The 27,111-nt window shown below is 37.8% G+C and overlaps 1 protein-coding gene across 3 annotated transcripts in view; it reads right to left on the bottom strand.

Moving 5' to 3' along the window:
• The window catches only part of LOC114650674 (cilia- and flagella-associated protein 44), a 106,460-nt gene that overhangs the window by 23,800 nt on the left and 55,549 nt on the right, over window positions 1-27,111 (bottom strand). For all 3 annotated transcript variants that reach the window (XM_051927052.1, XM_051927051.1, XM_028800457.2), the window contains 11 exons: window positions 25,582-25,791; window positions 24,211-24,321; window positions 17,097-17,249; window positions 16,638-16,865; window positions 16,336-16,481; window positions 14,082-14,361; window positions 12,999-13,054; window positions 12,750-12,912; window positions 4,367-4,497; window positions 3,654-3,850; window positions 3,056-3,227 (listed from right to left, as the gene is read on the bottom strand). In XM_051927052.1, the coding sequence (XP_051783012.1) occupies window positions 3,056-3,227; window positions 3,654-3,850; window positions 4,367-4,497; window positions 12,750-12,912; window positions 12,999-13,054; window positions 14,082-14,361; window positions 16,336-16,481; window positions 16,638-16,865; window positions 17,097-17,249; window positions 24,211-24,321; window positions 25,582-25,791 (1,847 nt within the window). The remainder of the gene's footprint in view (window positions 1-3,055; window positions 3,228-3,653; window positions 3,851-4,366; window positions 4,498-12,749; window positions 12,913-12,998; window positions 13,055-14,081; window positions 14,362-16,335; window positions 16,482-16,637; window positions 16,866-17,096; window positions 17,250-24,210; window positions 24,322-25,581; window positions 25,792-27,111) is intronic.

The raw sequence follows: 27,111 nt of genomic DNA, 5'->3' as shown, positions 1-27,111 counted from the left end.
GAAATGTAGCAAAAAAAGTGAATGCTCCCACTAGCTAAAAAACAAGAAATGTTCTGCTTCCCAGTCTACAATGTAGGGATAAACCAAAATAACTACTCGAGAAAGACAATTGATGACACCAAAAATGTTATATCATATTTCAGAATCTAGATAACTGGTTTCCATAAATGAAATCAAGCCAATGCCATACCTGGGAATAAACTTCAAAATATTTAAAAAGTAGCCGTCCCCTGCAGCTCTGCCCACGTAGTAGTGAAACAGGACAGTGAGGAGGGCCCTGCCCGGCTTCCTACTCCTGACGTCAAGCTTCCCCCTCCCCTCGGCCTGCAGCCTCTGTCTCGGATTAGCGCGAATATATCGCTCCTGCAAGCAAACTATGATTCTTAGCACAATGAGAGAAGTCACAAACTCAACCGTAACGTTCAAGCAAATTAAAGAAAAAAAATCCGATCTAAATCCTGTTAAGTAATTCTCTTGTTTGCTAGCTAAGCTGAGATAAGGTTCTCCCCGAGGCTGGCATGTGAGTGAGGAGGGCCCCGTCCCCCTTCCCAAGGCCTGCTATGTGTCTCTTAGATTTCCACAATTACAGTAAATCGGTACCAGAAACAAACTATGATACTCAGCACAATGAGAGAAGTCACAAAATCAACCGGAATGTTGAACAAATTATAGAAAAAAACCCAATCTAAATCCATTAAATAGTTGTCCCGTGAAAAACGGATAGACAGACAGACGTTGGATTTTATATTTATAGAGATGATGGATTAAGCAGTGCTGGAAGCACTCCAGGAAGCTTCCCAGGGCTTCCAAATCATTTCACTTTCTGCCGTATCTAGGAAGATGTGGGCAGAATACTCACAAATTTTTATCTTTTTCTGTTTTTTTCTGTATGAACTGGTGCTCTGTCCAGGGATTGTTCCTCCCTTGAGGCTGATGCTTACTGGGATACCCTTCAGCTTCACCGCAGCCCTGCTCTGAAGATACCCATTGGTTTGCTGTTTATCATAAGGGTGTAACTTCCTGCACACAATGTGGTACAAATGAGCATTTTTTGGGTCTATAGGCCCAAAAATTGGGGTGAACCCCATAAAGTTTGACATCTTGCATAACTAGACATCAAGATGAGTTGAGCATCATGTATCAACTGTACAGTTATAAGAGCAGTATGGTTTTTTTCAGTCAGAAGGTACTGGACAAAAAAACTGAATTGATTTCAAAGTGTCCATAAGTAATTCTTATGAACACAATAATTCACACATTAAACCAAGAATAATCCATTAAATAGTAAGCAAACTCAGCCGTGTTTCCAGAAATGCTAAAGACGTACACATATGTAAGTCAAACTCTGTCACGTTAAGATTAACATTTAGCAAAAATAAAATAATTTTACAAATCCCAGTATCTGTTAAAAGAAATGTACTCTGCACTCTATATCCATAGAAAATGTTTTTAAATCATTACTTTCTGCTTCTTTCATGTTCTATGTTGTCTTGGTTTGCTTGTCTTGTGAAGCAAGAAACGGAAGCAGAGCCAACCCTTAGAAATGTCTTGGTTTACTGATGCACTGCATTCTAGGTAGGAATCAGTGTCATCCTACAATGGCCTAGTCCAGGGATGAGTGGAGAAGTATTAGTGATAATAATAATTGCACTTCATTTTTGACTACTCGATCATGACTGACTGGTTGGGCACAACTGGTCTAGTCCAAATGTTCTAGTTCAGTGGTTTCCAAACTCGGTCCTGGGGACCCACTGTGGCTGCAGGTTTTTGTTCCAACCAGCTTCATAATCGGTGATAATAATCGATAACAACTGATCTCATTTAATTAGCTGGTCCTTTTTACTCTTTTCTTATTCTGCATTCAGAAAAACACAACAGTATGGTTTTTACATTTATAAGATATTTATTTCCGTGTTTTTTCTGTGTTATAAATGCTTAACTCTCTTTTGTTGTTTTCCTATTATTTTCCCCTTTTCCTGTGTAGTTTGCTTCCTTCATTTAACCCTAATAAGTGACAACTAACAACCAGACACAGCAGGATGATGAAAGCAGCAATGACTTCAGTGTCAGACTCACTAATTAGTAAATAGTCAATTAAATAACCAGAACACCTGGAAAAGCAGAATGAAAATTAGGTTGAAAATACCGTTAACGACTATATCGCCATATAACTGCTTATTACATTTTAATAAAAATCTACCAAACTTAGTTCGCAATTTCTACATTGACTCCAAAACACAGAAACTGGGAAATAATAATAATAACTTAATTAGGCTAAGAGTCCAACGGAAAAACAGACGTTGGTTGGAACAAAAACCTGCAGCCACAGTGGGTCCCCAGGATCGAGTTTGGGAATCACTGTTCTAGTTGGACACTGCAACAGCTCCTGTTACTGTTACAACATTAAGTGATCTCGTTGAGAACTGGTCAGTGTCATCAATGGTTTATATGATGATGATGAAGAAATCTAGGCAGGAATTAAACAACATCTAGCAGTCGACTTTACTGTTTTTACAGTAGAATTGGCCTTCCCCTAGAATTATGCTTTGGAAGGCACAATTTGAGTTGACAGCAACTGAAATATAAAGCATTTATAAATGTATAACAGGGGAAAAGAGTGTCCTAAAATTAAACTAGTGAGTGGAGGACATCTCACCTACATATTGGGGGCTGTACTTCATAATCAGGCTACTTTCAATGAGGAGTTTAGGCTGAATATGCAAACAGTTAATAGCAGTCTCAAGAATGCATCCCTGTAGTCCAAGAACGTTTAAAATACTTTGCTTAAGAATCTACTTTGATGTTTTTGGTACTCTAAATTGGACTATTCTTTATGACACAGCTCCTCAAATCGGTGGGTTCGGCAGATGGCCACAGACATCTTATGCACTTTAACAGGCACTTAGGTAGTTTGCTGGTTATCAAACTCTTGGTAAAAAATAACATGAGTACAGAACTGGGTAAGAGAGTTACAGCTGAGGTGCAGCAAAGAGACATTTTCTGATTAAAGATGCCGTAAAGAAACACACATGGAAGGGCATGGTTTTGTACTCACAGTGCTTCCCATTCCTTTTTCCTTCTTTCAATTTTAGCCTTGGCTTTCTCTGCTTTTTCAATGGCTTTCTGTAGCTTCTCTGCCTGCCGGCCGACTAACTGCACTCCAGAAATATGTGAGCCTGGTTTCAGAAGCAAGTCTTCATTGGCCTGGTGCCTCTCACCTGTCGCATCTGAAAAATCATAGTATAGGACTCATCACAGCAGATTTATGATTAGTGCACATAGTCTCCTTAAATGGTCACCTCTGTTGGCTTCGTTCAGAGCAAGATACTAATGGAACAGACTCTGTTTTTCCATTAACAATGTGCAATGTGACATGGGCAACACACGCCATCACGAGTGCATCAGGAAACAATGCCTCTGTAATAATAGAAGGAAGTCAGAAACACTGAAAGGATTGGCCAACACAAACTGTACTGTAGCCTCCATTCTTCAATGCCAGCATGCCAACTAATTACAAGAAAACCAACAACAAAATCACATTATTCAGAAAGCCAGAGCCAAAGTAAAAACTGTTAGCCGTACATAAACATGAATCCAGTGTCAATGCCAGCCTTGCGTCAAAGCCAACAATAAGGGCAAGTCATTTTGCTCACCTGAACCTCCGCTCTCCTTGGCTACCTCTCCAAGTTTACTTTTCCTGCGGTCCAAGTCATCCAAGCCTTTGTGTAGGACTTTGTTCTTCATTGTATGGTATTTTTCTGAGAGCGCCATTAGGCGGTAAGTAGTCACTTGGTGTTGGCTCTTAAATGCTGTCACTACTATAGTATTCCACTTTACTTTATTTAAAAACCTAAAAGTAAAAATGCAAATCACAAAACAAAGGTTAGAAAAAAAAAAGTAGAATTCTCTGGTGGTTTTTTGTCACTATGTACCGTTCTATATGCATACATCCTGGGCTATTTTTTTCTTTTGGGTGAAATTTGATGGATTTTGACAAGCATCTCTCATGGTCATTTCCTCACCATATAATGAAAAGCACTTGTTGCTATTACCAGTAATAGTGAAAATACAGCACATGGTAGAATGACACAGCAGTTGCAAAATACTAAACAGATGTATTACAATCGTAAATAAAATACAGAGCTTTGGTTTGGTTATCAGTAAAGACATCTGAGCCTCAGCACCTGACTGTGCACATACAGTAATGGCATTAAAGAGATCTGAAATGTCTGACATCGGATTATCCTTCCTTGAACACACAGCTTGTCTTACGCTGTATTTCCTAACAGTATGTTGGTGTATTAAGAAACTCTTCTTATTAAATCAATCTCATTTTATAGACCACTAAAATCATGATATCAGTTACTTTTCTTGTAGCTTCTGCAGCCCAATCCTTTGTTTCTCCTGTTCCCATGCCAGTTCTTTACGCACTAGGCGGATTCTTTGAGCAGTGGACTTCTCTGTCTCTTCTCGAATCCTTGGATCCAGCTCAAACTCCTGAAATCAATATGAAAAAACAATTCAGTCCAGTTTGACAGCAGTCCCTTAAAATCTTGGTGCACCACAATCTAAGATAAGACATACGAGAAGGCTTGTGATGTAACGCAACAGAACTAATTGGTCTGCTAATCATATGAAGTGCATCAGATCTGACCATCCTTCTCATTTATGATGTGCTCCAGTTTATAAGAAGACTTATGGTTTGGCTTGTGGGAATTCAACTGCACAGTATAAGAAAATGGTAACTCTAAGCTGCATTGTGAGTGGACTCCAGATTTTTTAGACAATGATTAAACAGGGGACATGCTGTATGTGTCTCTGAAAGTCGAAGCACTTTCCTACTACACATTCACAAAACGTGTTTTCTTTGGTGCACTTTTTCCTCTATAACATAATATAATGTGATAAACAGACACATTCGATTTATCAAGAAAACACTTTTTCTTTACTCTTTTCTGAGTACTGGTAATGTTGTAATACAATCATGACAAATGGCAATATTCAAATTATGCCCTTTCTTTAGTCCCAATTCTGGGACTCATACACCAGCCAGAATCAGTTAGAGATGGTAGGCAAATTCAAACCCCCCCTTTTAAACTTCAATAAAACACTAATTGCCAAAAGCTATAAACCAACATTAAACACGACTGTTTGAAACCCAACAAGAAAGAAATCAAAATTAATAGTTTAATTTTAGGTGCAGTGCTGCAAAGCCTCCTGGGATGACAGTGCCGTCCATCAACATTCTGAAACTTGCTTAAACCAATCTCAGCAGATTAAGAACCGATTTAAATGTATTTCTAGATGAAGAGCTAAATGTATGAAATTACAATGGGGGCTAAAACAAACAGGAAATATTGAAAATGTCTAATCAAGTAACTGAAATCTGAAAAGAAAATGGAAAAAGAAATTTAAAGAAAAGGAAACAGTCAGCCCTCAATAAAATACAACATACACAACATGCCATATAATTCAACATCCACTTAGTTTGTGTGACAAAGTTGCTAAGTAACTCAAAACCTTATATCGTAGACATCTTTGTCAATCCAGACTATCCAGAATGCACCTTGGTCAAGATCTGAAGTCATCACATGGCTTCTTCACTAGGTCACATGCTTTGAAAAGTTCCCCTGCTCAGACCTCATTAGAATAAAATATTTGCTTATTTATTACATAGTCTTGAGTTCCCAATAATTTCCAACTCTGTAAACGTGCTGTCTGAGGTAACACATTACTGCTTATGGATTAATCTGCTGTTATGCAGCTTCTGATACATCATCTTATCTTGGTCAACTGAAAAAACTCCCACCCAACTAGCAAAACACAATGAAAAGAGAATCTTCTATTTCACTGAAGTTAGAAAAAAATTAAATCACTTTGTGATAAACAATTCATATGATGTTTCAGATTTTGGTTACTTATTAACGTTGTCATTAATTAACTGATCATGCTGAACCACCGGTAACTTTTGGACACTTCAAAGTCTTTGAATGATAACATCATAAAATCCTCCTTCCTTATGTTTAAGGCTTTTTCTCATGCCTCTATTTTTTGTTATTTCATTTTTACAGTTTCAGTGTTATTTGCAAAATCATAAGGACATAGTACCCTGAGGTTGGCCAGGATAGCCTCCTCTGGGAATGCCTCTTCCTTTCAAGCAGTCGTTCACAAAGTGTGGTCCACAGACCTCCAGTGGTCCACAAGCTGACAGTCATCAGGGCAAAGGGAGATATGTTAGTCTATTACGTACTTAAGCATTTATTTGTAACAATTGGTACTATTACATCAGTATACTTCCAGTAGATACATGAGGAATGGATCTAAAATTACCATAATGGAACAGACTGTCTAACCTTCTTGTGGACGGTAAAAACTTTTGCTTCATTTCTATGCCTCCCTGCCCTGTGCCTGTTTGCTTGTTGTAGACGACTCTCTTACATTCAACATTTCTTCAGTCTCAGGCTTTCTCTGATTTAGCTGATCTTGTTCACTGTGCAGGTATCCCTTCTAATCTCTGCCGGTGATAATACGTCTAATTGATCACTGTGGCGAAAGGGGTATTTATGGATCATAGGCTGAAATCTGTAACTTTTAGACACTAGTCTAGCCGTTTTGGTATTTTTTACATAAGTGCATTTTGCCAAATAAATCTGGGAAATGTAACACAGATTAGGGGAACTTGTGTGTCAGACTCAAGTGGAACGCTGTTAGATTTAACTTTAGCAAAGTCATCCAAAACACTTTAAGCACCCCTGCCTTAAAGGAGAATTTATGACTTGACTCAGAGTGCATGGTTGGGAGCATGCACTGATACAGCACATTGCCGTCACTTAAAAAAAATTCACACTTCAGTTTTTTTGCTCAGTAGAACATTGTGTATTGCCAGTGGGAAAAGGTGGCAGGATGTGAGCACATTTAGTCAGCTTCATGGATGAGGACTGCAATTGTTGTGATCTTAGACTCTACTAATTCAGTAAACTTTATTGTGGAACAAAGAATTGTCATCAGAGATGTCCCTGTTTCTGACCTGCTATTTTTTAACTCCAGTTAAGTAAGTTACTCTGTAGAATGATGCCTTACAGAGTGAGTGTGCCCAATATGGACAAGTAGTCTCTAAAATAAGGAGGATTCCACCGGGCTGCAATGCTCCAGAGCTCAGACGTGTCATTTCATTCAGAAGAAAAGTCTTCTGAGTAAAGCTAATGAAGAACTAAATGTTGCACTGATGTTTAAGGTTGACAATATGTCATACTGATTAATTCTGAAATACTTTAAATGTTTGAGCAGGGGATACGTAGTGAAAAACTGCCCAGATTTTGAACACAAGAACTAAAGAAATTTGACAGATGAGAGGAGACCATTCCGTCCACCAAGGCCATTTGTTTAGCTAATAGCTGGCAACTCCGCCAGCTCCAGTAATAAGGAATCAGCATAAACTGCTGAACTGCAAACTGTAGCTGAGATTAAGGTGGCACCTACTGCTTAGCAATATGGAGACGAAGTCAAGACCAATGAAATAGGTTATATAAAACAAAGAGCAGTTACTGAAAGTGTTACTATAAAGAGACAGTGTGTTGCACAAGTGAGAGACATAATAAGTAATGATGTGGTAAAAAAGACAAGTCCGATCATGCTGACCAACTGTAATATGGGGTGAAGTGGATATAGTGCCAGCAGAACAAAATGAAAAGTTTAAAATTACCAAAATCACTAAAAATAATTAGCAGGAGTAATCAGCACATTGTGGTTAGAAAGCATACGGTAGTGAAGGATACCAGTGGTTGAATCCGAGAGGTCTTGTGTCATGGACGGTGGTGACAAAGAACTCTTCGCCAACTCAAGTCTCCTTTATAAGGGAAGTCAGGAACCCAGAGAAGGTTACAGCTTTACAAGGATAATAATAATAATAATAAAAGATTTATAATCAAATGCAGGTTTTTGCTAGTATTTTGTTCTTTATTGGTTTGTTGAAACAACTTGTGAGAAGGTGCTTTGGACAGAGGTGTTCAGTGAGAGATAGTTCTGGAATCTGCAAAGTATACTGGAGAAATGCTTTGTACTTTCAGAAAGACTTCAAGTTGATCTCTTTTCAATGTTTCCTTAATGTTCTTATTCTTCTGTTTCTTGTTTTCTTTCCTTATTATATAAATAGATTTAATAATGGCAATTTTAAAGGTGTGCTCAACCCAGAAATGTTATTTTTATATGTTAGTTCCTCATGTAGTTTGTACTGATGGCCATGAAAAATTTTTAATCTCATGTTTCCGTAGCGAAAGGACCTAACAAAGTTTCTGATAGAGTGGTAATAAATACTGGACAAAAGCAAACATATTGAAAACCATTTCTAATGTTCTTAATTTGTCTTTTTATAATTAAGTTTTTACTTATGACTAACTGTCCCCCGTGGCTCTGCCCGCGTAGCAGTGAAACAGGACAAACTTTAAAAATCAATAAACAAACAGGTATTGCTAGCTAAGCGGAGGCAAAGTACGCTCCAAAACATGGCGACAGGTAAGACAGACTAGAACGGAAGCTGGCGCATGAGTGAGGAGGGCCCCACCTGGCTCCCCACTCCTGACGTTACACTTCCCCCTACCCTCAGCCTGCAGCCTCTGTCTCGGATTAGCATGAATAAATCGATCCCGCAAGCGAACAATGATACTTAGCGCAATGAGAGAAGTCGTAAAATCATCTGGAATGTTAAAGAAAATTATTGAAAAACATCATATCTAAATCCGTTTAGTAGTTCTTTTGTGAAAAGCGGACAGACAGATGTTGGATTTTATTTATACAGAAATGTTGCTATTAGTGAAGATAAAAAATAGTAATTATCTTACTTGCTATTTATAAGACTTCTAAAGAAAAAATCATATCTGATAAGAACTGAGACTTAAATAAGAAAGCCAGAATATAGCTAGAATACAATTTTTATAAAATGACTTGCAATTTGGGTGCTTTTGTAAATATAATGACCCCCCCTCTGCCTTTACCTTCTGAAGGGTGAGAGCAAATCTTTTGTAGTTCGTTGAATTTCTGTTTAGTGCACTTACTGTAAGTATTGGATTTTCTGATTTATTGGATTTATTTTCTTCTGTCTTGAGTATTCTGACTATTAGAGTGTGTATTGGGACTTTTCACGGCAGCCATTTTTGTGACTTTTCTATTTTTGTGAATAAATATATTCATCTATTAAGATTTATCATTTTGGTTAGTTTTCCTGGTTCCTCCATTTTGTAATTTGGGACTTTAAGATATATTTTAAAGTGTAGGAGCCAGTTTCTCCATTTTGGGGCCAGCTAAATAGGAACACCACAAGGTAGTAGATATGGGACTAGCTGGATTGTAGTGAGCCTCTTCTGGGCTGTCCAGTGAAGGAATTGGCCTGCTTTATGGTTATTTTTTGAGGCCTCAACGCCCTTTTGCTATACTTGTGAGTCAGATTCACAACACAGATCATTTATTAGTATTTCTGCTGTTTGCGTACAAACACACATTAAAGCATGAGAAGCTGATAGCAAAAGCACTACAATATTGGACTAAGGAGCCAGTGGATTGCTTTAAATCTGGAGACTGAAAACTGTTTAGAGATTCCTCATCGGATCAACTATAGATCTATTTGAGTATGTGAGAGTTGTCATTTGATTTATCAAAAATATTACTGAAATTTCTAAAATCTGTCTGCAATGCACTGTACTGGGGCATATATATCCTTACTGATTATAAGTAAAGTTCCTCTAAACGCATTCACTTTTTCTTTCCTGATTGAATTTAAATCTTTCTACACCAGCTATAATTATGACAACTAAGTCCCTCTCATTTCTTATAGCATTTACTCCAAATGGAGAGTCAGAGCAGGATTTAAAATCCCGTAGTGATCAATCAGCTGGCATCACTCTCTGCATCACTGAATCAGTTCCTACATACAAAAAAAGACAAGAATGAGCTCTAATTATTATGCCCAAGAACGTAGACCATCTTAATAATTATTGACCAGAGGCATTCACTCTTAGTTTTATAAAATGCTGCCTGGTGCTAGGTTACATTAGATGTAATATCCCAGACATATTGAAGCACTTCCAGTTTGCTTATTGTCACAACTGGCTCACAGAGGATGGCCTGTCCTTGTCATACCATTCTGGCACACCTGAATAACAAATGCTGTTATTTATAGACTAAAGCTCAGCAATGAATACTGCTACTCAATCAAGACTGGTCAACAAGTTCCTAGACTTGTCACTTAATGAAACCCTTTGCAAGTGGATTTTGGACCTCCTAAGTACCAGATACTAGCATCGCTTCCTCCACATGAATTGCTAACACTGACATCTCTTGAGAGAGGTAGACCATACTTCCATCTCTATCTGAAAGGACGCAATTGAGTGTGTGTACCATTTCAAATTTCATTGAGTCATCATTACTGGTGATCTAGCAAGAGCACAACACATCATCAGGAAGGCTTACTGACATCTTTACTTACTCAGACCTCTGAGGAAAGCATGGATATCTCCATTTGTGGTTAACAATTTCTATAGATTGTGTAGTACTAGGGTTTTGTACCGTGTTAGCCATTATGAATGTAGTGAAAAGTCAAGCTAGTTATGGCTAACTAAAAAGATTACAATATGCAAGCTTTCAAAGCAACTCAGGCCCCTTCTTCAGGCAAGATGTAATCTTTTGTAAGATGTATAGCTTGTACAACAACTTTTATCCTCACTGGTTATATACCATCCTGGTACAGCATCAATTCAGCTTAAGATGGTAGAGCATTCTTGGTGAAGTCTACTCAGAATAATTCTGGAGAACAATAGCCGTCTGTTCAGGACATGCATAACTCATGCTGCCTTAGAAAGGCAAACAGCATTATTAAAGATCCCAGTGATCCTGCACAGCCATTTTTCTTCCTGTTCTGACAAATGCTGCAGGACCATTAGCACTCAATCAAAGAGATTAGAAACAAACTACACAACAGCCACAAACACATCTCTTTATGTGTCTTTTAATGTGTTCTGTCTGATATTATATTTAGCGTACAGGGGGCCACCAGGTTACAAATGTGTTCAACTCCAATGTCGGTAACCCAGTCTTGTATGTAAGATGCAACATGCACTGAAAATATCTGCTAATGGAAATATTAAAAATACATGATGCCTTATTACTTGTTTTACAAAACAAACATTTCAAACTTATTAGCAAAAAAATAGCGAAGCAATATTACGATAATTTAAATCATGAAACAAATAAAAATCCAAATAAACATAAGTAATTTAAACTAAAATAATTAAAATACAGTATGTTGACCTTATGCATACAGTTTTTGATAATGACGCAGTACCTCAGAGAGCTGGGGAAAAACATTATGATGACATTAAAATCGATCACTAGCTAACAATGGATTCCTCATCAGAGATGTGCTTTCTTTTCTGAGGGATCGATAAGAACAAGCATCTGTACTCCCTGAGATGGCACTTCTGGGATACATACTTAGGATGCTGGGTACTACAAACTTCAGGTTTCAGTACTCCAACTAAACAGCTAGTCACCGATCGCTTCTTACCTCTCACTGAGCTTGCTGCATGTTTTCTGGCTACATTCAGTGCCATGTCTGCACAAAATGACTGAAAACGGTGAAAGGTCTGTGGTGTGTAGTGCTGTTCCTCACATGTTGAGTCATAACTAGTTTGTTTTTTTTTAATTAAAAAATGGCAGTAGGTAGATGGAAATTATTGAAATTTAAAAATTTGGAGGTTTTATGTGCTTTTTATATCTGCAAAATTGCCATTAACTTATGTCGCCATAACCCGAAACCTGGTATTATAGTGTTGTATTCATTGTCTGCTGTTCATATTATAGTACTGTCACTGGTCTGTGGGATACACGAAAGTAAAAATCTCATTGCATTGAACATACACGACTATAGACTTGAACTTGAAATTACATTTTTGGCTCATTCTTTCAGTAACAGATTCTGACAGTTGACATATTTTGCAAAGTATTCTTTGGCAGAAAATACTGCTCATCGCTGAGGGCCAAGGGAGCAGCAGTCTGGTTTCTTCTTCCGCATGGACTGAGCAATTTGCCTGTGCATAAGCAGCTATCAATCTTGACTTGATTTAAAGATTTAGTGGCTTTGTAAAGTTATCAGCTTTTATATTATTTACAAAAGTAGCTATGTAAACTGAGGAGATTCTGTGAGATAAGAGGTACAAGTTATAATCCTAGGACAAAGCCGGGAAGAGATTGCATCTTCCTAAAGCAACTGGTGTCTCATAAGATAGAAACAATACATCCTTAATAGATCTCCTTGTTTATTACAATTTTGATGCTTTATGGGAAGACTTATAACCAAAACAGGTCATGTTGATCAATTGATTTCAAAGGTACAAGACAACCAAATGTCAGAGAAGACGATTAAGAGCCACAAAATGCTAGTGTCATTACACTATACACCCTGCTAAACATTGCATTGGCACCGATAGGTTACTTACGCCAGCCAGAGTGTAAAAGTGTACAGTGCAGCTATAAAGCAATAAAAGCACCACCATGGACATTTTTCTTGGTGCCATTCTGTCACTGATGCACTACTTATACAAAACAATGTTTTCTAAGAGCGCAATAGAGACTGAAACATAAAGACTCTAGACTAGACACTATGTGGCACAAAAGTGACACTTATTAGAAATGTCTGAATATTCTATTATTAAAGCAACACAAGGACATTCAACCCAGTTTCATTTTGTTTTCTGACATACCGCTCTGTGAAACTGCACGTGCTCAGGAAGGTCTTTGTTCTTCAGGAGTAACTGTTTAAACTCTTTCTGGAGCTTTGCTAGCAGTTTCCTTTTAATTGCTTTCTTTTCTTCTGCCTCCTTTATCATCCGGTCCATTTCCATCTTCTGTTTTGCATTTTCAATGCTAGTTGCGACAGAAAGAATATAAGCTCAGAACTGGCAGAATTGTGTTTTTGTTTCTCGCTAGTAAGAGGCAACATTTATTCTCACCTGTAAGCATTAGGATCCTCGATATCATCAACAATCCTGTCCTTCTCTAAGTCGCTCTGAAACAGATTAGAATATCTCATCAGGCAAAAGCCGGGTGGCTCTTCTAAGCAAAAATAAGAATTGTGTTGCATCTTAGTAAAAAACATTGATTAGTTTTATGGTAATGGTAATTCGTTGGATTAATTCAGATTTCCAAAAATATTTTAGAGATATTAGATGATCTTTTATTTTGAAAATAATCTGCCATCATTCCAACTTTAGTTAGGAAAGTAATTCAGATATAAATAAGTTTAACGAAGTCAGAATTTTTATTTGTGATCAATTATTTATTGAAATTGAAATTAACAATAAAGAAAAAAATGTATACCAATAAGGTGAAAAAGCACAGTATGCAATTATAAATGAGTAAGAGAAAAAATACAAAAACAGAACTATTAGTAAAAATATAATTTTAAAGATGTTAGAAATTAGAAATATTAGAGAGTTCAAATACCCTCTCCCAACCCCTCCCAGTCTACACCACTCCCCTAGAGGAGTCCATAGGCTCAAACCCTAGAACACCCACCCATCAATAAACCACCAACCACCACACAATTGGCCTTTATTTCTTTCATGATAGCTTCTGACTGTTTAATGCTATTAACTGAAGCATTGTTAATTTTTGAAGCTGAAGCCTCCAAAAGCATTAAATTATAAAATGAAATTTCCAGTGTCGAAAAGATAAATGGTGTTTTTCCATGTCAAACTAGACATTTTAATAAATGAAAGGTGTGGAGGAAGATGCCAGGAGCTCTAGAAAAATTACATTCCAAAAAATCTGCCATACTTAGTAAAAAACTCTTTTCCTGCATAATATCTAAATTGCATGTACCGATAGTCTGCATTTCTAGAGGAGGTTTTAATGATCTCAAAAACCATATCCTAACAGTTCTCTACATCCAACAATCAGGCCAGACTCTTTGAATAACTAATGGATTGGCTGTAGCACCACAGGGTTACTTACATGTAACATTATCTTGAAAATGAACTAACATCAGGACAGTTTTGCAAATGAAACTATTATTCCAATCTACACTTACTCACCCTCGGTGAAGGAATTTTTGCTTTCCTTTTTTGCAAGGCTCTGTCAATGTCCTCTTGTGGCAAAAGACTTAAGATGAAAATATTCCCATCCTCTCCAGTGGTCACAACAAACTGGTCATCAAAGCTACAGCGCAGCCTCTGGATGTGACCATAGTGGTTGTCATGCAGGCTCAGTTGCCAGTAGCAGAGCAAGGATTTTAGAGTGACATCGCCAGCTTCAACGGTGTACACCCTCACTGCGCCACTGTACATCCCACAAAAGAGCAGCTGTCTGTTAGAACTGCAAGATGGAAACAGAAAAGGAAAATTTAACATTGAGATATTTATATATTATAATTTACTGGAGGAAATTTGAGTTTTCAATCAGTAACCTGCAATGACATAATTTTGGTTAAGACATATTGAAATTAGAGAGCAATGAGATTTTTACAAGGAACAATTAAATCCATTTTGGAACACTAGAGTGTGATAAAAAGGGAGAAACATAAACTAAAAAGGACAGAACAAAGGAAATGTGCTGCATTCCAACACATGCACTGGAGTCAGGGATATCTAAAGGCACAGTTGGAGATAAACAGCAGTTTATTACTTTAATAATCTGAACTTTTAAAGCTTTTATGGACCCTAGCACCACTAACCCATGCAATACAAAAATAAATTCTCCTTTCATGCACACATTTGGGATTTCCCAGTGTCTCCAACACAAGATGTACACATGAGTTTATAAATGTGCCCTCTTTCACTTAGCTCGTGATTGCCCTATAGACAGTGTATATCAGGGCTTTCCTAACCTTCCTTAAAATGCCACAGAGCAAACGTTAGTGATTACTACAAAAAAAAATAAAAAATAGTCATACTGCCTCTTGAAATTCTTCAATCTTCACAAACAGACTATAGTTTCCACAAAGTGTGCATCGCTGCCACTTCCTAAACAACATCCTCGGAAATGTTTTCAGCACATTGCAAGGCATTGCAAGGCAACTTTGATGTTTATAGAAGAACAACTGTTTATAGGGTTCAAAGAGACATTATGTGCTACTGGAGCTACTTGATGGCTTGAAGGTCACCTTCATGGCCCTCCATGCCAGTGTATGGCACAGACCGGGAAAGACAACAAGCTCTGCCAGGAGGGCGAATGTTCATTTATAGCAATCGGAATCTAAGCTGTTAATAATCAGGCTTGTGAGATGATCACTTATGTAGGGCTGTTGAGAACAGAATGTTTCACAAAAAGTACTGCATTTAAAACTCTTCAGGCTACATGAGAATGTACGTTGCCATGATGAATGTATACACCTGATCTCTTAACTTATTAATTTGTTATATACACAAACATGTAGAACACTATACAGCTTTCCCATAGTAAAAATTCCAAGTTAATTCTCCAAAGAAGGATTTTTTAAAATACTGAAAAAGATGAATGATATATTGGAATGATGTTCCTTTTAGCAATATAGTGCCTTTCACATCTGCTTGTATGTTGGTTGGACATGCCAGTAACAATTCCACTGTACTCTACACATTTGGCAATGCTATTACTGCTAATACTAATGCTGCTGATTTTCAAAGCTAATGTGAGGCCTGACCAGCGACAGTCTTCTTTAATACATTTCATTTGGTTGCTGAAAGTAAATCTCAGTAATATACTGAGGGAATGCAGTCCATCTCACTTACTCACACACTGACATTCTCACACACTGGCTCAATACTAAGTCACCGATCGACTCAGCCTGCCCATCTTTGGTGTGTAGGAATTAAAAAGAAGCCTCTGATCCAAATTCACAATGCCAAGAGAAGAAAATGCAAACAGCCAGTTGGCATGAATTTTAACTCTGGTCTTCAGAGTTATGAGACAACAGTGAGAATTGCTCTGTTACCTCAATTGATGTCATATCTGTGAAAGTAGTATTATAGAAAGTAGTATTTCAGTATTTAACTAGAAAACTATGAGCTGTTTATGCAGTTCATTCATAATTCTAAGGATTTCCTTCCACAATATAAAGACTAGTTGATAGGTTGACTGGTGTCCCTAAATTGCTAGAGTATCACTGTGTTCATCATTCCATCTAGGATGGTTACCTGCCTGCCAGCCTGCTGGCACATGCTTCAGCCTAAATCAAGACAGCCTAAATCTGTATAACAGGATAATATGCAAAAGATACAAAACACATTTCTTTCTGTGCCACTGCTAATGGAGCCAGAAAAAGGTGTGCTTTTGGAAAGAGCCTTTTGTGAATAAACAAAAGACACATACCTAAAATGAAAGTTCCTGATGGGATCATCACAGGCATTGTCAAGCTCAATGTACGTGAAAGGTTCATCCTGCCTTTTGGATGGATCCACATTATCCTGTTGCTCAGAAAACTTGCAGTGATACAAGAATCCACAGTCATACTCCCCCTGAAAAAATGAAAAATCTGAGATCAGTGAGGAAAGCGGCAAGGCAGTAGAGCTGGGTGAGGAAGAAATTCAGAATTCTGAAGCTAGACGCAAGGGGGGCTGGTGTGGGGGTGAGTTTGGATGAAAAGCTGTACAAGTGGTTTGTAGACACCATACCAAACAAAGCCAGAACTGGCCAGGCTCAGAGTAGAAACCACACAAGATGCGACTGGGTGTCTCAGGGATGTAGATATCAGGAAGCGGCTCTTCTTCAACTTCCGGGTCATCCTGCAGGTCTTTCTCTGTAATTTCCTGGCCCAGTTGTTCCATCTTCCTCAGTCGCTCTTTCTTTTCCTTTTCCCTCTTCTCTCTGGCCTGCTCTCTTTGAATAATAGCTCTCTCTCTCTAAAAAGGCAAAATATGCAGAAAGTTGTGAAAAGCAGGAGTGCTGCAAGTAAGGCATTACGTGGACTACTACTTAGAGTGGTCCTTCCTGAGGTAGTGTTCATGAGCTCAAAGGCATCAGGGTGCCACTGCACTTTCTGGCTGCAGTTTAGCGTCATTAATTAAGCAAGAAAGTTTCCCTTTCTGTCAAAAGAAACATGACTTTTCTGTTTTTAGGGTTTTAGTTCATACCATAATCTTTGACTTGATACTGCGGAAGGCAAAATGCTTCATGGAGATGTTCTTGAGCTCGAATGTAGAGACTGTGTCCTGTTTCTCTGGGTCAGGAGGTAGGATCTCCACAACATGGCCATTTTCACAGAGGATAAGTAACGTGCTCTTTTCCTAAACAAAACAAATACACAACAGTAACCTAAGATCCCATAAAAAATAATTTAGAGACAGCTGAGTGATTACAACTTGTACCTACTGTAGGTAATGCTGCCTGTACCTTATGGGTTCTGTAATTTATTATAATAATGTTGTACCTGCGGCACGGTGGCGCAGTGGGTAGCGCTGCTGCCTCGCAGTTGGGAGATCTGGGGACCTGGGTTCGCTTCCCGGGTCCTCCCTGCGTGGAGTTTGCATGTTCTCCCCGTGTCTGCGTGGGTTTCCTCCGGGCGCTCCGGTTTCCTCCCACAGTCCAAAGACATGCAGGTTAGGTGGATTGGCGATTCTAAATTGGCCCTAGTGTGTGCTTGGTGTGTGGGTGTGTTTGTGTGTGTCCTGCGGTGGGTTGGCACCCTGCCCAGGATTGGTTCCTGCCTTGTGCCCTGTGTTGGCTGGGATTGGCTCCAGCTGACCCCCGTGACCCTGTGTTCGGATTCAGCGGGTTGGAAAATGGATGGATGGATGGATGTTGTACCTGAGCAAACGAAACTTTGAATGTCATACTACTTGTGACTTAATAGAGTTACACCAACAAAGACATACAGATTAGGTGAACTGGCATTGCTAAACTGGCCCCTAGAAATGTGTTCACCTGGTGATGGACCCAGGGTTTGTTGCTCTGCACATATGCCTAAACCTCTGTGCCTCCTACTGCTTCGTTTTTGGTTAATTCTTAGGGACAGATAAACAACAGGACATTAAACTGTTGAACTAATATATTATGTAGGTATGTGGAAGTAAAGATTTTTCAAAGGGAGGTGGCAGACTATAGCACTAATTGTGCCTCAGTAAGTCATGGTGCCATTCTGACAGTATCTGTATAACAGAAAGTGAGTCTCATAATATCCACTTGGTAGAACTAATGGTATTGGAGTAGTGGGATATACTATAAATGTGTTGCAGGGTCAAATGAAAGTCAGAGGAGTAATAGGATAAATGGATCATACGGGTCATTGCATTTCAGAAAGTGGAAAATATAGGAAAAACATGAATTTCTGTGCTAAAGTCTCTGAGGAGAACTAAATGAATCACACATTAGAGGACTGCTGCACTAAGCAGTCATACATTATTGAGTTGGAAACTCTGCCGAGTTACTTTTCTCTAGAAATTGCGTAATTTCCAGTATTTAGGTGTCACAGAGACTCACTGTGCTCTATAATGATGTCTCAAAAGAGGTCCATTAAGTATGGGGCCTTGAACTGCTGAGTATTGGTTCATCTGTAATAGAACCCAAATTGCCCCATGTCAGGCCTTTTAACTAATGATCACTCTGTAAGAGTAAATAAGTCAAAAACTTCACTACTCTTGGCAGCTCCACAGAGAAAAACAGTTCTAGACTGCTAGATTTTCTTTTACTAATTGTGTATTCTATAAAGGGACTGTAGTTACAGAGGTCAGAAAATTGCACAGATAGCAACTTCTTACGGATGAATGAATCATGTGATGTATGAATAATATCTCTATAGGGATCATTTCAGTCTGAGGGTGTATGATTGCTGTAATGGTTACATCTTTTCAGTGGAGCATCAGTCAAAAGGTGACTACTGAGGGGGTGAAATACTTGTAACTAGGGCTGGGAAATGTGGACTTAAATTGATATTGTGATTACTTTGACCCAAAATGCGATATTCAATATATCTCGACATATTCTCAAAACACATTGAAGATTGAAGATCAACACCATAAATACATGTATATACACATTCTCTATATAGAGTCGAAAACCTGGTATATTCTTTTAAACAAATATGAAGTATTTGCAAATGAAAGTGTTTTTTTTTTTATATAAATACCATTTTTTCCTACTATTTTTGTTTTATATCTCCCCTACTTATTTCAGCGTTTTCATTGTATGTATTGCATTCAGCGCATTGCCTACCTTGCTGGCATCTGTACCTGCCAGTCAGTAAACATGGCTCATTTTCTCCCTCTGTCATAATTTTATATAAGTAAACACAAAGCTCCTGATTAATAATAATTCTTTACATTTATATATCGCTTTTCTCACTACTCAAAGCGTTCTCCACACAGGGAGGACCCGGGAAGCGTACCCACAATCTCCTTACTGCAAATCAGCAGCACTACCACTGCGCTACCTGTTTTATGATTTACATAACTTGTAATGGTCTCAAATTATGTATTTGCATAAACGTTCTTTTGCTTGTCTATATATGATGCATGCGAGCATTTATTATATAATATTCACTAGCATAGTAAGTACTGTATTTATGATTGGGCAACTTATATTTTGTATCCAGATTGTTTTTTTGAATCTTTCTTCCCCTATGGTATAGACAGGTACTTTTTCTATAAGGGACAATGATATTTCAGTGAAAATGGGGTTGATTCAACTATGCAAAAAAAGACACCTTCATTTTAAATTTCAATGAATAGTAAAGTATTGAAATATATTCAAAATACTGGAACATAGAAATTCTGGCTGTTAGAATTCATCCATGTTATTTGCCCAGGGAGATATGTTACATCATTATTATTGATGTTTATATTTCTCCCTCTGCCAATGGGAATGCAGCAATGAAAATGATTCTCTCTGTCATCAACACTTTAATGATGATTTACTTTGACCCCACAGTTATACTGTATTATGGGGTGAGCCTACTGTCCTGTCTGCCCTGCTGAGACCACCAGGGGGTGGCGCCCAGCCTGCTGCCCTGTCTGTCCTGCTGGGACTGCCAGAAGGTGGTGCCCAGACACTTGCCTCATTTGCCTTCCTGGAATTGTGGTGCACAGACACCTATTGCTGCGACCATCAGGAGATGGTGGACTGTTTCCACACACCATGCTGGTTCCCAATCTTCTTATTTCTTCAAGTCTACTCTTCATTTCCCCAGCCCTACTTATAAGTCTAAATGAACCACATATTTTCAGACTGCTGTATGAATAGCATATCTGTTAGGAATACCAAAGTTAGAGGGTGACAGACGAATAGGCCACAGATACCCCTATGGGCATTCAAACTGGTGCTTTAATGGCGGCGTCTTACTGTAGTTGTTAAATCACAGTACCTGTTTAGTGGGTTTTCCTCAGAAATGAGCAGTAAAACATTCCTGTAAAACTTTTCTGCATACTGTCTATCAATTATAATGAATGATAGACTTGGCTAAAATCAGTAAGGTAATCTTTTTGGGAAAGATAATAATCTAATTCCAGCTTTACAAGCAGTTACCCTGTTATGAATGAATGGAATTCTAAAATGAACAGAAATCCATAAAAAATAAAAGCTTGAGGCATAACAAACGAGAAGAGACTATCCAGTCCGTCTTTTTATTGGCTAGCTAGCAGTGAGCTGATCTAATTATCTCATCCTGTTGTTTCTTGAATGATAGCAGGGTATCCGCTTGAACAAGAAACTTGCTGCAGTGTTTCTAAAGGGCAAACCACAGACTTGACAAATTAAACAACCCATTTTTCACATCTGACCGAAGGCATCATAATCATAGATATGAAGGATTGTAACAAGTCAGAGCTTGAATGGAATTAATAATATTGTGCTTTGTTTCTTTTGAGGAGCATTTCAATTTATGCAGCAGAAAACGCTAAAAGGAGACACAACACATTGTTTTTAGAGTACATTTGGAGAACTGACAGGTTAAGTGAAACCAACGGTATAAGTGCGTGAGTGAATGGGATTGAACCAACCAGTCGCTGCTTCCCTGAGAAGGAATAATAAATATAGGAGAGAAAAATACCAAATGTATAAAAATAATAATAATGATAATTGTTTTTGTTATTATTTATATAATTATAACTTTAATTGGTGAATATTTATTATCAAAACAAATAAAATGTTTACTGTATCTGCTGAACACATAGTAAATCACATGCTCCAAAATATGTGGGTACTGCATGGTGGATGGTAAATATATTTAAAAAAATCATATTACAACTTTACTACAGTTTACTGCTGTTTATAAAGATGGCCAATAAGAGGATATCTCCATCCAATCAAAGTATTTGTACAATAAAATCGATTCATCCAGATGGGGCACCAGTTTAAATTCTCTTTTAGGAAATTCAAGAAAGTGGCACAAAGTTTTAAAAACTGATAGCACTGGGTTCAAATCCCAGCCTTGTTACTATCTACATTGCATTTGCATGGTCTCCAGATAGCCCAGTTTCTTAGCATAACCTAAAGTGTACCCAGAGCTGAATGAATGTGTACAGTGATGGGCCAGGGTCTCATCCGGCATCAATTCTGTCTTTCGCTCAGAGCTTCTGGGATAGATTTCAGATATTACAGAATTTGCTGGTTCAGAACATAAATAGATAGATGCTGTGTAAAGTGTGGTAAGTTAGGTAATAAACAGATAGTTGGATGGCTTGTAGAATGTGGAAAGTCAGGTGATAATCAAAGAGTCATTTGAACTTCTTCTTCTTCTTCTTTTGGCTGCTCCCGTTAGGGATTCCCACAGCAGATCATCATAAATTGTTGTCCGCATATTGATTTGGCAAAATTTTACACCGGATGCCCTTCCTGACGTAACCCTCCCCATTTATCCGTGCTTGGTATAAACCTACATTATGCCCAAAAGACGTACTCCTAGATATTATTTGGCTAATTAAAGAAGAAGAGAGGACTGTTCTAAAAGATTTGTTTTTTTGTATCTCAGTTCAAAGAGTCATTTATTGAAATTGGAATTCTTTTGCTCCTTATTTTCTTTTACTGTAATGATTTCATCTTTTTGAACAGTCCTCTCTTCTTCTTTAATTAGCCAAATAATATCTAAGAGTCACAAGTTAATTATTTTATATTACTTGCATACTTCTAGGTAAACCAATTAGCTGTATTATTGACTTGAATGCTGCATAGTAAATTTAAAAATGGAGCAAGTATAAAAAGAATGAAATTCATGAAGCAAGTAAGGGCAAAGCCTGGAATATGTCAATGTCCATGTAAAAATGGTGTATACAGAATGACAAAGAAGTATTACTGGTGGAATTATCTGTTTGGAGCAAATGATGAGAATAATTGGTATTCATGGTACGTCTTTTGGGCATAATGCAGGTTTAAAATCCTACTATTGAGAGCTGAAAGAACTAATTTTGCTGCAATGGTCTTACATGCTCAGCAGTTTCACGCATCTTCTCTGGGCTTCTTTCTAAGCTGTCAGTTGTTATGCATGCATCCATGTTGTTCTCTGGAGCACACATGCATCAGTGTGTTTAGGTTTGGCTTTGCTTAAATAAATAAGATTGCTAGACCAGAAGGTAATCTGTCAAGATCTTATGCCATTGTAGAAGAAAGATTTTTGTTATTTCTGTTTAAGCAAAGCATTTGTTTGGAGTGTATTTTTAGCTTAGGGCTTCTGTTTGTTGCTGCGTGTGGTGTTATTATTTTTCTGTCATCACAGGAGCTGGTTATCGTAGGCAGGTGCTTGTTTCTGCCTCTGAGTACTACTAGAAGTGAATCTTGATTTCTTAAGGTTCAACACCATTGTTTTTCCTCTTTAATTTTCTTGCTAAGCAGTTTCACTCGATCACCTCAAAACAATTTAGCTGCCCCACTTGTACCTGGTGTGCAGGATCTTTTTGTTACTAAACCTACTCTGAATAGTCCTTGAAAAATGTATTTAGTCATTAGAGTAAAACATTGATTTACACCAGAAAGGCATTCATGAACAGTAGTAATACTTCTTGCTGCTTGTGACCTGTGGTTCTAGAATATACGTATAGTAAGTTCAGGGGATAACCTCAACATTGAGAGCTGAATTAGAAGTGTGCTATGAGTGGAGCACAGGCACCCCAAAAGGTACACAGATGACGACAACCCTGGTCTTACTGTGCAGAGTTTTTTTATTTTTGTTCAGTCACCTTTTAGAGGTTTCCCCACAATCTTTGGTCTGGTTGGTGGCTTCTAATGAAAATGGATTTATTTCATTTATCTATTTAATGAAAATGGCTTGCTGGATTTATAACATGTTTACTTTGTTTTCCTGGTGGCCATTGTTAATTGTGAACCTCCGGTGGTATCATGCACATTCCTCCCATTTGGGAATTTTCGTTTTATTTTTCAGCTACCATCTTGTACACAATGCTCAAACAGAAATGACAAATCTATATCTGAAATGAGATGTACTATGTCATGTCTTCACATTCCAAAATGAGTGAATGATTTATATTATGTAATTTTGTTTTCTAAATTTAAGAATGATCAGCTAAAATCAGATCAGGACATGTTTAAATACTTTTTTACATTTAGTAAATAATATTTGAATTACTAATGTGAGTGGGCATTCTGTTTACATCTGTCAACTAGTCTGCTATTTTCAGTTATACTGGCAACTTGGAACAAGTAAATTATCCAGGTCACCTCTCAAAGGATGTACTTAACTGACCCTCAGTTTGGCTACCACTTTGCATGTTACCTTAAGAAGTCTGAAAGTCGGCTCTAAATATATGTTGCAATGACAAACCTGTTCTGAGATTTTTAGGATGAGGAAGAAAGAAATTTCAAGGCTAGATAGTTATACGATTAACAAATCGTGATGCTGAAGAGGAGTGACATGTTTCATGTTGATCAACACATGCAAGCAAGAATTTTTTGTACTCTGTACAAATGACAATAATGACCCTACATAAACCTATAATCGTATATAAAAGATTTCACTGTGTGGTTCAGAAAGAATGACATGTGCCTATCCAACTCATCTCCCATACCTCCTTAAACTTGTCACACCTTTTGAGGCCACCAGCCGCTCCGTTTTAATGTTCTGTGCAGCACCTTAGCCTCCAGGTTTCTAAATGACACCTACTGTACATGATGGTTGATGGCTCTCAACATGAAACCATTTCATTAAATACATTTTCAAATGAGTAAAGAAGAACATACGTATTCACTAGGTGAGAGTTAAAAAGTATCATCAATGATAAAAAGTCTGAGATAAATGGAACTTACATGAGTTGGTGGAGACCACACCAGTTCCCTCACTGGTCCTGGCACTTTAACAAATCCTATGGCCTCATATCTGTCACCCACAGAGAACAGAAATACTGTATTGTCCAAGCTCTAAAAAAATAAAAATGAAACTTTCAAGCAAACACTATGAATCTTCCATTGAGAAATAAAAAGAAATGGTAGCACTATGTGAGTAGTAAATTTGTACTTTTCATTGCCAACAGGGAAGCACCATATGTTTGCATGATCGCTGAATCTGTTAGTAGTCTATAATAATTAACAAGCTGGTACTTCTTTCCCTCAGACATTATACAGTATGCCATATTTACACTTACACACCTAACCTAACCAGTGCACATATATAGTATACCCATCCATGAATCCAGAGTAATTCTAACATATCTGTACAAGTGCGACATGCAATAAATTGGTTATGATCCAGGATTACTTGCTGCTTTATATCTGATGACACTAGGATAGGCTCCGGCTCCCAATACCTCTACCCTGGATGAGAGGGTTTACAAAATGAACAGACAGTTTGATGTGCAGTTCTTCATTATAAAACAAATTGAATCAGAAGTAAAATTTGAAGCTGTCACCTTGTGGCTTTAGGTCTGATTTATTTACCACCAAGATCAACTGCCTGTACTTGTGTCACCAAAGCTACTTGTCAGATGCTTTAGCAATCAACCTAGGTATCTGTTGGTTTGTTCAGTTCTCCCCTTCTTTAATTAACTTTCTGTCTTACTGTGTGAGGCGATTCACTCAAACTAATTCCAGAATGAAGTTTAAGTTATGGACGTTTCAGCTTTTTTTGAACCCACCCCAAGAATGGAGGTCAAAGTTATCATATTTCCTGAAACTGGGAAAACAAAATTCATTTTGATGCAGATTCAGCATTCTGTATGTCTTCCTATGCAATAAAAATTATTGACGGTGCAAGACCCTACCCAGCTATCTTCATTGTCCATCACTCAAAGACCCCCAAACACAGTAGACCATCTTCATCTTCATCATCTTCCCACTTTATGTTATCCCTTTAAGGGTAACAATACTGTATGTATACCGACTTACTGTATATCACTAAAGATGTCTTTCTCTAACCTGTGGACATCTAGACCTATCACTCTTTTCAACTGATCCTGCTGTGAGTTTTCTGGGCTATGTGTCTAGATGTTATAGGTGACATTTGAATGAAAACAACGGAATGCCATAGTTATAGACATCGCAAGAGGACCTTCTTTTTAATATTTTGCAAAACTGGTGGTTCTGTAAAGCTTTACATTAAGCTTAAATAATGTTCAGCTAAGGAGATGCGTTTCAAGTCTAACATGTTTTGGCTTTAATTAAGGAAGAAATGAAGCAGTTTACCCCTGTGGCCAGTAATTCCCCATTCTTCTCATATGCCATGGCAGTGACAGCAGCAGTGTGTGGCTTGAATGCCTGCTTGAGGCGAATTTCAGCATCACTGGAGCTGTTCCGCCCAGCGACAAGTGTGAGCCCTTTGGGATCGTAGACTTCCAGAAGTCTGACAACTCCATCATCAAAGCCCACTGTGATCAGGCCTCCTTTGGGGTTTACCTATGCAGGGAAAAGAACAAGACAAATATAGGTTATAAAAGCAGGTCAACCACAATGAAGAATAGAATGTGGAGGTATTCACATATTAAACATGTGGAGGGGGATCTGAAAGTATTTGTACCTGTTGCTTGGCCATCAAGGCTGCCTAATACACTATGTCCACTGTAGTTCTTATTTTCAATAAAATGCATTGTGAGTTTGTGATAAAAGGTGATTTATAGATCAAATGACTGATGATTAATTATGATTTCGGACACTTACCACAGCGCACTTTCCCTGACACCATAGTGCTTACCCTGGTTCTGAGGTCCAACTATGTATGGATTCTGGCCTTCATTCAGAATAAGTCTCATTTTGAAGCCAGGCTCATCTATAGTTTTTTAATTATTGGGATTCATGCAGTTCAACAATTTCATTTCACTTGTCTGTAAATAACAATGGCCCCTACTTTTCTCTGCTTCATGTCATCCATTTCCTTGTTAAACAGATTCCTTAATGAACCACTAAATCTAAGTGATATAGAAATAACAATATAGCCAGCAGTGGAGCAGCTAACTTGGTCCCATTTGCACTATTCTGTTTTCAGCATAAAGTAACTGTATGAATAAAATATTTGAAAAGAAAAACTTGAAGATAAAATGTTAAGGGATTGAGGAGTTCTACTTCCCATCACTTCACAAAACATTTTTTTGATTTCTTCAGAAAAGTAAAGCATGTACTGGTTGAAGTATAGGAGTAGCACACCATCTAATTAAATGACCTTTTGATTAACACCAACTGTCTTTAAAGTAAGAAAATGCTTAAGACGAATGCAGGGGCCACTAATAATTGAGTTAAGAAAGAAGCCTATGTTTGAAATTTATTACACTCGGGGATAGGGAGGCTGCTGGTTGTTTGAGGTTTTGACCTGAAAAACATGATGGATTCAGAGCATGTCCTCATTTGTTTCACTAATGTGCTTGGGAATTTTTAAGTGACTGGTTTGTAAGAGTGGACTGAGAAAGGGACGGAAAGTAAGTGCATTATTTGCTATGTTAGACATTGCTAGGATCATGATGCTCTACCTTCATTAGACTGCATATATTTTTTGTCTTGAAATGTAATAGACTATGCATACCTGTCACTATATTCAAATTATTCTGCCAAACCAGGGGAACACAAGAGGATATACTGTAACAATTAGGGACAGGAAGACAAAACATTATCAAGAAATGAGCCAAGGGTGAAAACTGGGAATTCAAAAGATTGAGACATAGAAACCAAAACACTACACTAGTCAGAAGACAAAAAGCAGAAAGATGGAGAACCAGAACACTAACT

The sequence above is a fragment of the Erpetoichthys calabaricus genome, chromosome 4, assembly GCF_900747795.2.
Source record: "Erpetoichthys calabaricus chromosome 4, fErpCal1.3, whole genome shotgun sequence".
NCBI classification, from domain to species: Eukaryota; Metazoa; Chordata; class Cladistia; order Polypteriformes; family Polypteridae; genus Erpetoichthys; species Erpetoichthys calabaricus.
Note: the sequence above shows the minus strand (reverse complement) of the source record. Positions and strands in the feature narration are given on the sequence as shown.